The following is a 14,686-nucleotide window of genomic DNA, read 5'->3' as shown; positions in this document are numbered from 1 at the left end:
TCACCCCAGTCCATTTTTGAAACAGGGAAGTGCCAGGGCAGTCACTGAAGTGGAAAATAGTGGGAAACAGAGAGGAGGAGCAGTCCTGAAGCAGGCAATGGGGGAAGGGACCAGAAGGAGGGAAACACTAGACAAACTACATATATAGGGACCAGGGACCAAAGTCAGTCTACCAAGAGATCAGTTTCCAATCCTCCTGTTTGTTTATTTGTCTATAGATCTGCCTTTAGGTCTGCTGTAGGGCTTGTCATCATTGGAAGCAAGGAAAGGAGGAGAAAATTACTCCAGATCAGAGAAGGTTAGTGTATGTGGAGACTTCCTCAGTAGACCTGTAGGATGAAGTAGTGGAGATCTGCTTGGGTGTGGTAGGGGTAGAGAGCCAGTCTAGGGAATCTTCAGTCTCTCACTCCCATTCAGCTTTTCCACTCTCCATACTCTGTTTTGTGTCTGGAAAAAAGATCAGTTGCAACTACAGTAGTTGCAACTACAGTAGGGAGCATGAAATGAAGGGAGAAGGAGTTTGCTAATTATCTACCTTTTACACTTAGCACTGAATTTTCATACTTTCCTGTCTCTCTGTGCTAATCAACATGAGCAAAAAGTTGGAAAAGACTCAAAGCCCCATTTCCTTCCTCCACCCCTAGGTCCAACTTCAGTGGCAGATCTGGTGGCCTTGGAGTGGCTGAAGACCACCACCCTCCACAGGGCTGCGCTCAGGCACACAGCCATCCTTCCTTTCCCTGAGTGAGCTTCCTCTGCACGTTGTTTATATCACTGGCAGAGCCTATAGTTGGAAAGGGGGCTGAGTGACAACTGGACTTTGTATGAAAACACCAACTTGGGAGAGACCTTCAGTCAAGGCTGAGACGGGGGTGGGGATACATAACTTGGCCTTGCCTTTAACTTGGATCATGACTGGCTTCGAGGCTAAGGCAAGGGCAGAGGAGGGGCTGGGGCTGGCCTGAAAGCTGGAATCTGTGGCCCTGCCAACACTAGAGCCAAGGCTAAGATCCATGCCAAGGCAGTGGCTGAGACAGAATCGGAAACAGGACCAGTGACCCAGGCCAAGCCTGGGGATGGAGCAATGGCCAGGATACAGGCAGTGACCTACACTGAGGCCGTGCCTTGACAAGGGAAGTGAGCAAGATGGAAGCTAAAACTAAGACTAGAGTTGTGGCTGAGACTAAGGCAGACCCCCCTACAGAACCTGGTATAGTGTCCCAAACCAAGTCAAAGGCCATGCCTATGTCCAGGGTCAGTGCTGTGACCAAGTATGAAGTCAAGGCTGGTGCTGGAAGTGAAGTCAATATCAGGTCCTTTGCTAAGGCTGATGGTAAAGACAATATTGGGTCCAGGTCCCAGAGAAGGAGAGAGGCCAGCATCAAGTTGAGGGTGGGGGACAGAGCTGGTATTGTAATTGAGTCCAGTGATGAGGCTGAAGAAAATGTCTGCTCTTGGTTTTGGACTGGAGAAGAGCCTAGTGTAGGATCCTGGTTCTGGCCTGAAGAAGAGACCCCTTTTCAAGTGTATAAGCCTCCACGTAAGATCCAGGAAAAGCCCAAGCCCAAGCCCAAACCCGAACTTACTATAAAGCAAAAAGCGGCAGCATGGTCAAGGGCCAGGTTTTGTGTCCTAGTCCCAGTGGAGGGAGGGGAGCGATCCTTGCCTCCAGAAGGGAACTGGACTCTGGTTGAGACCTTGATTGAAACTCCTCTGGGGATTCGGCCTCTGACCAAGATCCCACCCTATAATGGGCCTTACTTCCAGACCTTAGCTGAGCTCAAAAAACAGGTTAAGTATAGGGAAAAGTATGGGCCCAATCCAAAAGCCTGCCGCTGCAAATCACATGTTTTTAGTTTAGAGCCTAAAGAGTTTGATAAACTCGTTGCCCTACTTAAGTTAACTAGGGATCCTTTCATTCATGAAATAGCTACAATGATAATGGGTATCAGTCCTGCTTATCCATTTACCCAAGATATAATTCATGATGTAGGTATTACTGTTATGATTGAAAACTTGGTCAATAATCCCAATGTTAAAGAACACCCTAGAACTTTAAATATGGTGGATGACAACTCTGAGTCTTCTGGAGAACCAAAAACAGGAGAGTCATATGTAAACCAAGTTTGTAAGGACATAATCTCTTTTCCTTTGAACTCCCCTGAGCAACTGGCTGGACTAAAATTATTAGTGCAGCTGAGTGTAAAATTTGAGGACCACCATATGATTGTCAATTACATTCCAGATATCCTCACCTTGTTAAACAAGGGAAGTGGCAAAACCAAGTTTTATGTTTTAAAAGTGTTTTCGCGCTTGTCTAAAAATCAAGCCAATACAAGAGAACTGATCAGTGCCAAAGTACTGTCATCACTGGTTGCGCCGTTTAACAAAAATGAGTCAAAGGCCAATATTCTTAATACCATTGAAATATTTGAGAATATAAATTTCCAATTCAAAAAGAAGGTGAAGCTATTTACCAAGGAAGAGTTCACTAAATCTGAACTTATTTCCATATTCCAGGAAGCAAAACAGTTTGGTCAGAAACTACAAGACTTAGCAGAGCACAGTGATCCTGAGGTGAGAGATAAAGTTATACGATTAATACTCAAACTCTGAATAGCCGTATGTTCTCACAAAGCCTTGAATAACTTTTTGGTGTTGTAATATGAAATGAATGCATATTATAAGTTCAATATTTATGCCATCTGTGCTGATTGAAGGAGGCAGTTTTATGGATACCAAATGATCTTGAAGGCTTGAATGTTTGTTGATTTTTACTGTGCTATATAAATTAAGATATTTTTAGTATTTCTGCAATATGACCTAATAATGAACTTATTCATCCTGAGTAAACTATACTTCTGTGCTTTATATTGACATAAGTGTATTCATTTAATACTTCATTTACATGTAAATAAAGTTGCATGCTAAAACTGGTGAAAACATTGTCCTAGTTCTTCAGTTGAAGTCTAGTCAGAGGGATAAAGCACAAGTAACAGAATAATAAAGAGCACTGTCTGCGTCTGTAGTGGGGTACAAACAAAACAAGTTTACATTGAAAGATCATTTAGTTTCAGCATGTTCAAAGAGTAGAATCACTCTGTACACAAGAAGACAGGACTGTGCTACTGGCTGACATCTGGGCAGACCTGGGGAAAGGGGTGAAGACATAGACTTAGGAGTAAAGGAACACAGATGCTTTCATTCCAGTTTGAGTCCCAGAACTTGTGCTCAGCCTTTCACATAAGATGTCTTATCAGGATATCTTGAAGCTTTTTAACCTCCAGGAAAATTCCTGGTTTTCATTCCCATTTAGCAAAGCCATGGAAGTGTGGTTCTAAAAGGACCTAGTCCCACTGTACCCTCAACATCCAGGTGCCCCATCTTGGGGTACCAAGTTTACTGCTTCATCTGAGGCTCCCCCACTCCCCGTATTCCTGGGTCTCAGAGGAGGGCCTTTCTAGGGTCTAACTAAAAAAATTGCTTCATAGAAAATCTCATTTGCCCCATCTTTATGACTGTTTGCTCTCATATTTGCTTTTGTTTGCTGACCAATGCTTTGGACTTGGTGATTTGCACCTACGTTTGATGACAGTGCCCTGTTTGTGCTGATCCCTTTTGATTAGAGCTCAGCTCTATGAGGCAGCCACAGCAGACCAAAGTCCTTTAGGAGTGTGTGGTTAGGAAGAAATTACTTCCCCTAATCCCACTATCCTATTTATTTGTACAGTTTACAGAGCTGAAGCCATGTTGTCTATACTACCTCAGCTCCTCCTGTTTATACCTAACAAAAGCTAAGTTCTGGTTAAGAGTTTGTGGCATAGAATGCCAGAGTTTAGATTGGGATCTGGGGTCACCTCTGCCTCTCCTACCCTCTGTCTCCTTTGCTGTTATCATTCCTCTTTCCTTAACTGCCCAGAATTGGGAAATTGGGTATTGAGAAATACAGTGTACAATTACTGGTCTTTCTATTGAGCTTCCTCTCTCTCCTAACTTTTTATGTGTTTGGGGGAAGGCCTAAACCTACAAATCTCAACAAGATGTCATGTACCCCTAGTTTTAGCAGCTATCTTTAGTTTAATTTCTGTTGAGGTCAAATCTGAATCTATCTTCTGTATATCTAGGAGTTAAAATGAAAGACAACCAGCCACGTTTGTGCATTAAGGGTGAAAAAATGTAGGTAGGCTTTTTGCAACATACAGTTGCAACTTAGATGATTTTTGGCGTTCTTTATAACTTAGTTTTTAATCCACAAAACTCCCATAGTCTGGAATTCTAGCTGTGGGTACTGCTTTCAGTACCCACAGCTAGAAGATTGGGGATCTTCACAGTACAATTGGACCAGACCCTTTGGAAATATTCTGTGTCTCAAATGCCCTGTGGAGCACACACTTAATCAGTTGATGGCTGTGAAATTTTCCATTAGTTAAAGAGAAGGGTGAGTTTGGGGTATGTAGGTATTGTATCAAAGCAAGAAGCTGATGGTCTGTCCTTGAGTAGGAATTATGGAAGACATAGTCAGTTCCCAAATTGTTCCTGGGGTGTACTCGAAGTCAAAACCCCATTGCTCATCTCTTGTTTCATGTCCTTTTCTGGAAAAATAATTCAGGCAAGCCCATGTAGTATCAGGGCTGATCCAGATGTTACTTGTCTCAATATGTTGCTGGCTGGGGGTAAAAATCAGTGTAGATTTCTCATCTTTCCTGTCATCAAGTAAAGCAGGGAATCTTCCTGCAACACAACTGGACTATTTGCACCTACCGACCCTTTGCTGGGCCCTCAATTTTATTTATTTATTTATCTATCTATCTATCTATTTATTTATTTATTTATTTACCCACCCTCAATTTTAAATGAGGAACTTTCAGGGGAATCCATCTATAAAATATCACCAAATTCCCTAGCAAGTCTTTCAAGGCTCTATATCCTTCAGCATATTTTCATTGTCCCCATTATATCCCACCTGCATTCAAGCCACATGGGACTTCAGGCTCTCTGAAGCACCTTAGGTGAGAAATCCTCATCCAGAACTAATGATTCATCCCTCAGCGAGCCAGTGACCAAGTACAAAAAAGCTTTTAGAGGAGGGGCACACTATCATTCTTAAGTTTTCATAACAGATAATTTCTTCTGAGTCAAAACTAGTCTGGTATGAAAAACAAAAACTTCTGTGGCTGTCACCCCTTGGTGTATAAATCTCAAGAGGATAAGAAACAAGAGGAAATGGCTCAAAGGTTGTGCCTTTTCCATTTGAGCCTCCTGTTAAAGTAATGTCATTTTTCTGGTATACCAAGAACAATGGTAGGAACTTTTATAATTTACATAAATCCATTAATGTCATTATATATATAGTAAAGTTTTGAAATACAATATTAAAATTACCAAAGATAGCCTAGATGAACAACTCTATTAAGTGAAAAGCTTTACAATTAATTCCCTCTCCCTTTCTCTTCATTCTGCAAGAAACCCATGGCTCCACTATACAGAAAAATATATTTTCTTTTTGGGACTGTTGTGGCCACCCCTCAGAGACAGAATACACTATCACCCCAGATTTGGTTCAGATGCCGATACTGATGATGTCACACACATACACACACCAAGACAGAATGAAAAGTTATTACTCATTAATGAGTGTGTGTATCTTCTTTGTCCATTCATCTATTGATGGACATCTAGGTTGTTTCCACATCTTGGCTATTCTAAATAATGCCGCAATGAGTATAGGGGTGCATATATCTTTTCAAATTAGTGTTTTTGTTTTCTTCAGGTAAATACTCAGAAGTGGAGTTGCTGGATGGTATGCTAGTTCTATTTTTAATTTTTTGAGGAACTTCCATACTGTTTTTTCCATAGTGGCTGCACCAATTTACATTCCCACCAACAGTGCATGAGGGTTCCCTTTTCTCCACATCCTCGCCAACATGTTACTTCTTGTCTTTTTGATAATAGCCTTTCTAACAGGTATGGGGTGATATTGTGGTTTAGACCTGCATTTCCCTGATGATTAGTGATGTTGAGCATCTTTTCATGTGTCTATTGGCCATCTGTCTGTCTTCTTTAGAGAAATGTCTATTCAGGTTCTCTGCCCATCTTTTAATTGGATTGTTCATTTTTCTTTTTTTATATTGAGTTGTGTGATTTCTTTATAATTTGGCTATTAACCTCTTATTGGACATATCATTTGCAATTATTTTCTGCCATTCAGTAGGTTGTCTTTTTGTTTTGTTGATGGTTTGCTAAGTGAAATAAATCAGACAGAGAAAGACAAGTACCATATGAGCTCACTTATATGTGGAATCTAAAAAACAAAACAAACAAAACAAAATGGAAACAGTGGGAGTTCCTTGGTGGCCTAGTGGTTAGGATTCTGGGATTTCAGTGCTGTGGCCCAGGTTTAATTCCTGGTCAGGGAACTGAAATCCCATAAACTGCATGGCCAAAAAAGAAAAAAGAAAAAGAAAACAAAAAGAAACCCTGGAAAAACATGAACAGACTTACAGATACAGGGAGCAAATATGTGGTTGCCAGAGGGGAGGGGAGTGGGGATTATGGGACAGTGGATGAAGAGGATTAAGAGATAACAAACTTTCAGTCATAAAATAAGTCATGGAGATGTAATATATAGCATAAAGAATAGAGTCAATAATACTGTAATAATTTTGTATGGTGACAGATGGTTACTGGACTTGTAGTGATCATTTCATAATGTACTTAATTGTTGGATCACTATGTTGTACACCTGACACTAACATAATATTGTCTCAACTATACTTTAATAAAAATAAATGAATAAATAAAATACACTGGAATAAAAACAAGTAATAACAAACCAAAAATGCAATAATACTGGCATTTAAAAAATTACTTGACTTTATGTTTTAGAGCAGTTTTAGGTTTATAGAAAAATTAAGCAGATAGTACAGAGAGCTCCCCTATACTACTACTTCTTTTTTTTTTTAAGGGGACTCAGTATATAGTGTAGACATTGCCCTCCATTCTTTTTTTTTAAATTTAATTTATTTATTTATTTTTGGCTGTGTTGGGTCTTCGTTTCTGTGCAAGGGCTTTCTCTAGTTGCGGCAAGCGGGGGCCACTCTTCATCACGGTGCACGGGCCTCTCGCTATCACGGCCTTTCTTGTTGCGGAACATAGGCTCCAGACGCTCAGGCTCAGTAGTTGTGGCTCACGGTCCTAGTTGCTCTGCGGCATGTGGGATCCTCCCAGACCAGGGCTCGAAGCCATGTCCCCTGCATTGGCAGGCAGATTCTCAACCACTGCGCCACCAGGGAAGCCCTATGCTACTACTTCTTCTCCACCACCTCCTTTCCCTACACACAGTTTCCCATATTATTAGCCTCTTGCATTAGTGTGATATATTTGTTACAGTTGATGAATGAATATTGATACATTATTACTAACTAAAGTCCTTAGTGTATATTAGGGTTCACCCTTTGTATTGTACATTTCTATGGTTTTTAAAAACTTATGGTAAAATAACATATAAGGTTTGCCATTTTAACCAATTTTATGTGTATAATTCAGTGACATTAAGTACATTTACACTGTCATTTAACCATCATCAATATCAATCTCCAGAACTTTTTTTTATCATCCCAAACTGAAACTCTGTATCCATTAAACAATAACTTCCCACTACCCACTCTGATCAGGCCCTTGTGAGCACTATTCTATTTTCTATCTCTACAAATTTGACAAATCTAGATACAATGTATCTAGAATGTATCTATAATATTTGTTGCTTTGTGTCTGTCTGGCTGTTTCATATAGCATAATATTTTCAAAGTTTATCCTTGTAGCATGTATCAAAATTTTACTTCTTTTTAAGACTGAATAACATTTCATTGTTTGTATATACCACATTTTGTTTATCTATACATCTGTCAATGGACATTTTGGTTGTTTCCAATTTTTGGCTGTTGTGAATCATGCTGCTAAGAACATTGGTGGTAAAAATACCTGTCTGAGCCCTTGCTTTCAATTATTTTGGGTAAATAACTAGAAGTGGAATTGTTACATCATATGGTAATTCTATGTTTAATCTTTTTGAAGAACTGACATACTGTTTTCCACAGTGGCTGAATCATTTTTCATTCACATCAAAAATGCACATGGGTATCAATTTCTCCACATCCTTGCCAACATTTGTTATTTTCTGTGTTTTGATAATACCCATCTTAATGTGTGTGAGGTGGTATCTCATGGTTTTGCTTTGTATTTCCCTAATGACTAGTGATGTTGTGCATCTTTTCATGTGCTTATTGGCCATTTACATATCTTTTTTGAAAATAATGTCTATCTGAGGCCTTTGCCCTTAAAAATAAATCCTTAAAAATAGGGTTGTTTGGCTTTTTTGTTATTGTTGTTAGGTTTTAGGAGTCCTTTAAATATTCTTGATATTAATCCATTATCATATATTATGATTTGCAAGTATTTTCTCCCATTCTATGGCTTGCCTTTTCACTGTCTTGAAAGGATCTTTTGATGCACATAAGTTTTTAATTTTGACAAAGTCCAATTTATCTTTTTTTATGTTTTGGTGTCCTATCCAAGAAATCATTGCCAAACTCAATGCCATAAAGTTCTTTCCTATATTTTCTTCTAAGAGTTTCAAAATTTTAGCTCTTGAGTTTGTCATTGATCCATTTTGAGTTAATTTTGGTATGTGGTATAAGGTAAAGCTCCAAATCCATTCTTTTGCATGTGGATATCCAGTTTTCCCAATACCATTTCTTGAAAAGAATGTCCATTTACCATTGAATGATCTTGGTACCCTTGTCAAAAATCATTTGGCCACATATGCAAGGGTTTATTTCATGGCTCTTTATTCTGTTTCACTGGTTTATATGTCTATCTTTATGTTGGTACCATACTGTTTAGATTGCTGTAGTTATTGTAGTAAGCTTTCTGTGATGTTGTGATATATAAGTAATATAATTGGTCATTCAGAGGACCAAAATATATTTCTCATATATATTTGGTCTCTATCCATGGTTCCTGGCTCACAGCTCCTGAAACCTTTGAAATTTCCTGAATGATAAGAACAATGGGAGCCATTTTGTCATAATATGTGGTCTCTTGTCCTCAGTTTCTAAAATCCACTTCAGAGCCATTATGGTGAAACAGGTGTTTTATTACTCATAACAAGCCTTTTTCCACCACAACTGGGTTTATGTTAATGAGGTGACTTTTGGAAAGCACCAAAGATGGTGTCCGTCGCCGGAGGAACCAACTCTGTGATTAGAAGGTCGTAATATTCAGTCGAAACCCCTCCTATTACTTCCTGGGAGGGGAGAGAGGCTAGAAGTTGAATCAACCACCAATGGCCAATGATTTAATCAATCATGCCTATGTATTGAAGCCTCCGTAAACACCCAAAATGATGGGGTTTGGAGAGCTTCTGAGTTGGAGAACATGGGGAGATTCTGGAACAGTGGAGCATTGGGAGAGTGCATGGAAGCTCTGTACCCATTCTCCATACCTTGCCCTATGTATCCATCTGGCTGTTTCTGAATTACATCCTTTGGTAATAAACCAGTAATCTGGTAGGTAAAATGTTTCTCTGAATTCTGTAAGCCACTCTAGCAAATTAATTGAAATCAAGGAGGAAGCCATAGGAACCTCTAATTTATAGCCAGGTGGTAGCTGTCTAGCCGTACAGGTAGCAACCTGGATTCGCAGTTGGCATCTGAAGTCCAAGGAGGGAGTCGTGGAAACCTCCAGTCTGTAGTTGGTCGGTCAGAAGCGCAAGTAACAACCTGGGCTTGAGATTGACATTTGAAGTGGAGAGCAGTCTTGTGGGACTGAGCCCCTGACCTGTGGACTCTGATGCTCTCTCTGGGTAGATAGTGTCATAATTAAGTTTAATCCTAGGACACCTTGCTGGCATTTGAGAATTGTTGTTGTTGTAGGAAACTATCTTCCCCCCAACACCCCGACACACACAGATTGGAATTGGGTTCAGAACCACTTTAGTTGGTGTCAGAGAAGTGGGATTTGCTAGAAAGCCCTGGCTCACATAAACATGTAGTTTGGGAAAAGAAAGGATGAAAGGGTGGGGGTTGAGGAACCTTTGATTCATGGTCGTGCATGGTATGGAGCAACAGCTGTGCTACAATCCATTACTAAGGGTAAAAGTTACCAATGGAATTTAGGGATAGATCTGTTGATGAAAAATTGACAGTCTAAGAAAGAAATAGAAAATTTTATTTGAGACAACCTGAGGATTATAACTAGGAAGGCAGACTTTCAGAAAGCTCTGAGGACTGTTCCACCTGTTAGAGGTCAAAGTACAGTTATATACATTTTTGAGACAAAGGATTATATATCAAGTGATGTATTGACAGTTTACACAATCCGGATCTGCATGTACAAAGTGAGTAGGGGGCCATCATGACCCCTTACAAGATTAAGAAGGAAGGTTATCTCCTAGGGAGGTCTGGTTAGTGCAGATGCACAATACACACTAGAGGAGAGGGAGGAAGCCCAAAGGGGCAGAGAAAAAGTTTATGTTTAAATTTTTCTTGTCTTGCCATAAAATATGAATTTTATTTCATCAACTCCAACTCCTGGGGAGTTGTCTCACTGAATGAATAAGGAAATGCAGACTAATAAGAATGAGGTAAAATATACAATCCCTTGGTAATTGTTATCTGTTAATAGCTAAACTAAAAGTAAAAGAGTGCTGGATCAGACCCTGATGCTAGACCAAGCTCAGATTTCAGTGAGTCTGAGCTTCAACCACTAGCCTCACAGCTGCCCCCACTCCAAGGTAAAAATTATGCAGGGGCAACAGAAAGTACCTCTAAAACCTCTGGTCACCAAGAAGGTAGTCATTGTAGGGTGAGGGAAAAACCAAGAAACTATTGAAACCAGAGGACATAGTGTGAAAGAGTTGTTTTATTTGGTAGATTGATATCATCAGTTTACTGAGGAACCTTTACTGAAATAAGTTGTGAGTGACTAATTTAGGAGCTGTGTCTTTGGTTTTGAGTGCTGCAGAATGAAAGAGCATGTTTGGGTTGGTACAGGTTGCACAGATGACTATAGAACAATCACAGATGGCTATGTGTGATCCAGACACACAGGAGGTTATTTCTGAAGGAACAACTAGCCTGGTGGATGGTATAAAGACCACTGTAAGGTCTGTTTACCTGAGAAGGGGGCTGTCCATCTTCCTCTATGAATGCCAAGCGGAACACCCCAGATGAAGCAGCTGATATGCTTTGTATGCAAGCCATGTGGGGCTGGCTTTATGATGACCAGGATATTCACCCAATGAATATACTTGTTATCCAGGTCATGGTAGATGCTGTGGTTAAAGGGCTTCTTTTACATGGATACCCCATTGTAACCTTACTGCTGCAAAACCGAGGGATTGTTCAAGAAGCCTTATGGAATTTGCTGTCTCAGCTTCCCCTCATGGTCTTAATAGATGCTAATAAAAATATTAGGTTATTAACAAGAGAATGGAGACAGCAGAGGAGAGAATCAAGAGAATAGTTTTAGCAGGGTAGGAAATTTTAAACAGTTGTTAAGGAATAAGGTGAATAAAGCAAATGTTGATATGAGTGGAACAAAGAAGAAAGAAAAAGGAGAGTCATGGGACTCATCCCAGCAGGGTGGAAATCTTTAGATGATAATTAAGAAGCAGAGTGAATAAAACAGATCTTGGTGGGCTTAAAACAGAGATTTTAATACAGCAGTACCAAAGGACTTGCTGGCCCCCCAACATTAAAGGGCCCCAAAGAAGTCAGCTCCGTTTACCACAATTTGGAGAAATTTTGAAAGCCAGAAAGCAGAAATTACAATGAGAGATCTGACCAATCACTTAGGGCAAGGGGTAAGACAATTAATATAAGATTGACAAATCTTATATTTATATAAGATTTAAGATATATAAGACTTTATATAAGTCTTATACATAAGACTTTATATGACTTATAGAGTCCTTTGGCTCTACCCCTTCCTAAGGATCCAAAACCTTTTGCACAAGCTTGGGTAAAATAGTCGGGGTGAAGAAAAGTTTCCAGGACTCCTTGATACAGGAATCCTATGAACTGTGGTACCAAAATCCATTGGTGAAACCTTGACTCGGGCTACAGTTCAACTGAGAGAACATAAAAGTGTAACAGTTAATTAAATTATGAAAGTTGGAATGTTACCTGAATGTTTTCTGGGAATGGAAACCATGTCTGGCTGGGGAACACCTCCCTTACCTAGTATTGTAAAACCAAAACCTATTGATGAAGTCCTAGTGGAGGCTACCGTTAGGAATGTAAGGGTTGATGAAATTAAGGTAAAAGTTTGTAGGAGAATTGGCATATTTAAACAGGTTTTATGTGAAGTGGTTGCATCTTTTTTTTTTTCTTTTTTTACCTGATTGTATTGTGGGGATGGACATTATAACTGACTGGTGAATGTTTCCCATACCTAGTATTATAAATAGAAGGCATGTAAATCTACCCTTCAAGCAGTTTTAATTGGACATGCTAAATGGCAACCAGTAAGATTGCCCGAGCCAAAACAGCGTGGAGTAGAGGCTGAGGTGCTGGTAGGCTGTGTGATAGCCCTATGTGAGGCATAGAATAGACTGGGGCATATGGCAAGAGCTGTGAGCACCTCAACAACTACTGGCACTTTGGACTAGAGAATTTCCATTTGAGGGGCATTTACTACCTTGCAATCAGTGATTAATTGAAGCTACCCCTAAGACTGTGACTGAAGGACATAAAGTGATCTTGAAACTTGAAATAGCCATAATATCTAGGATTATGGGGATGGCAGTGCCCAGAAGAGTTCCATAATAAAATGGAAATGGTTTATAAAGGAACATGCTGCCTGGGAGATGCAAGGGGGAGATACTCTTGAGAGCAGCGAGCCTCTTTTCACCAAGGACTGACTCTGGAACTGTGTGAGGAGCTACTGGATTCTGTTGTAACTTGGACAGTGCCCTATAAAGAGCCCTTAACTGACCAACAAAGAGCTGCTTGGCTTGTGGATGGCAGTTCCATGGTGAACAGACAATATCTTGGAAATGTTTGGAAAGTCACCACTCTGATTGAAGAAGGTAAAAACAGATCATCCTGGTGTGCTGAATTGCATGCTGTTTTCCTAGCAGTGGTGGAAGAATTGAGCAATGGCAAAAGCCCTTATGTTTGGGTTTTTACCTACACATGGACAGTAGCCCATGGCCTGGCCATATGGTCAGGTAGTTAGGCAATGGAAAACTGGACTGTTAAAGGGATGGCCTTAATAGGGCACAGCCTCATGGAAATCACTGGGAGTTTAAGGGGTACATTAAAGTAGGACATGTTGATGCCCATCAGAAGAACCCCCTTCCAAGGTTCAGAAGGTGATTGGAACCACTAAGTGGACATTTTGATATGCTTCCTTGATGTGGCCACCTGGGTCCATGAAATGAGTGGACTTGGGGGAGTTAGTTGCAGCAGTGCAAAGATGGACCGAATCTAGACATATTTCTCTTGCATCCTCTGAGGCAATGCCAGTAAGAACTGTTCCGTATGCCAGCAAAAGAGACAGACTGCAGATGGCTATGTGGCAGATTCCTTGGGGATTTTGGGGAGGCCCTGATTAGAGCTGACAAGTCAGACTAATGCTTGTAGTCCTGGGAGGCTACAAATGAGTCCTGACAGGAATATAGGAACAGACATTGACTCTGCACTGGGCTTTGCCTACCCAGTGGTAGATGCAAATGCTCAAAAGTACTATAACAAAAGATATTGCACAAATTTGGACGGTTGAGAATCATTTCTTTAGACCAAGGAACAAACACACTCTACATCACATGATGTCCAGCAGTGGTCAGAAAAATAACCTCCTTAGAGTCATAGTTTGATAGAGAATTGGAATGGGCAGTTAAAATATTGGCTGGGTGGTGGGTGGGTGGGGAATAAAGGCATGAAGGGCTTTATGGTGGGTGGGGAATAAAGGCATGAAGGGCTTTATGGTGGGTGGTGGGGAATAAAGGCATGAAGGGCTGGCTTGAAGGGCTGGCATGAAGGCATGAAGGGCTGGGTGGTGGGTGGGTGGGGAATAAAGGCATGAAGGGCTGGCTTACATGCCTTCACGAGTATGTGCTCACACTCAAGCTGAACATGAGTGGGGCTAAAAGAGTATCCCCACAGGATAGATTTCTGTTTTTCTGGTGGATCAGGGGAAGAGGGGGTGGGGAAAATGTTGGTATTCTGTCTTCTCCGTATCACCTCAACTTTTTCTTTTCCCCACCACTTGATACAATGGTCACAGGACCAGGGCTGCAACTACAAGGGCATGAAACAGGGATGATTCCTAAGCAAGAAACTATTTACTTTTATGTCAGAATTCCTAAGGGCCTGTTGGGGCAGGATATGCCTTCACCCAATCTGGGAAAATTAGGATTAACAGTGAATGCAGCTATATTGCCTGGTGATAAACATAGCTCACCTGTGTAACTTCTGCACCTGTGTTACCTTACCTTATCTGACTAGAAGTGAGCTGAGGGGGTGGGACTTGCTAGACTAGTATTGCTGCCTGCCATCTAGACCAGTACAGTGACTGAACCTAACGTCCTTTCCAAAGATGGAAAAGTTTGGGTGTAAGTGGAGAGAATGAAAAATAGTAGCTGTGGGTTAGAAAATGAATAAATGGGTTATGTAATGAGAGA

At 40.6% G+C, this 14,686-nt stretch overlaps 1 protein-coding gene across 1 annotated transcript; it reads left to right on the top strand.

The window, feature by feature from the left end:
- The first annotated feature begins 743 nt into the window (after positions 1-743).
- ARMCX5 (armadillo repeat containing X-linked 5) lies at positions 744-2,943 on the top strand. The gene has a single exon (XM_067722637.1). It carries the CDS (start codon positions 1,147-1,149, stop codon positions 2,614-2,616), a length of 1,470 nt encoding a protein of 489 aa, XP_067578738.1. The 5' UTR covers positions 744-1,146; the 3' UTR covers positions 2,617-2,943.
- Positions 2,944-14,686: the final 11,743 nt, after the last annotated feature.

The sequence above is a fragment of the Pseudorca crassidens genome, chromosome X (assembly GCF_039906515.1).
Source record: "Pseudorca crassidens isolate mPseCra1 chromosome X, mPseCra1.hap1, whole genome shotgun sequence".
NCBI classification, from domain to species: Eukaryota; Metazoa; Chordata; class Mammalia; order Artiodactyla; family Delphinidae; genus Pseudorca; species Pseudorca crassidens.
The sequence above is the reverse complement of the archived record's forward strand: the minus strand, read 5'-3'. Positions and strand labels throughout refer to the sequence as shown.

Excerpts from the sequence above, each read along its gene's own strand:
- ARMCX5 (XM_067722637.1), top strand. The coding sequence starts at position 1,147 with ATGGAAGCTAAAACTAAGACTAGAGTTGTGGCTGAGACTAAGGCAGAC.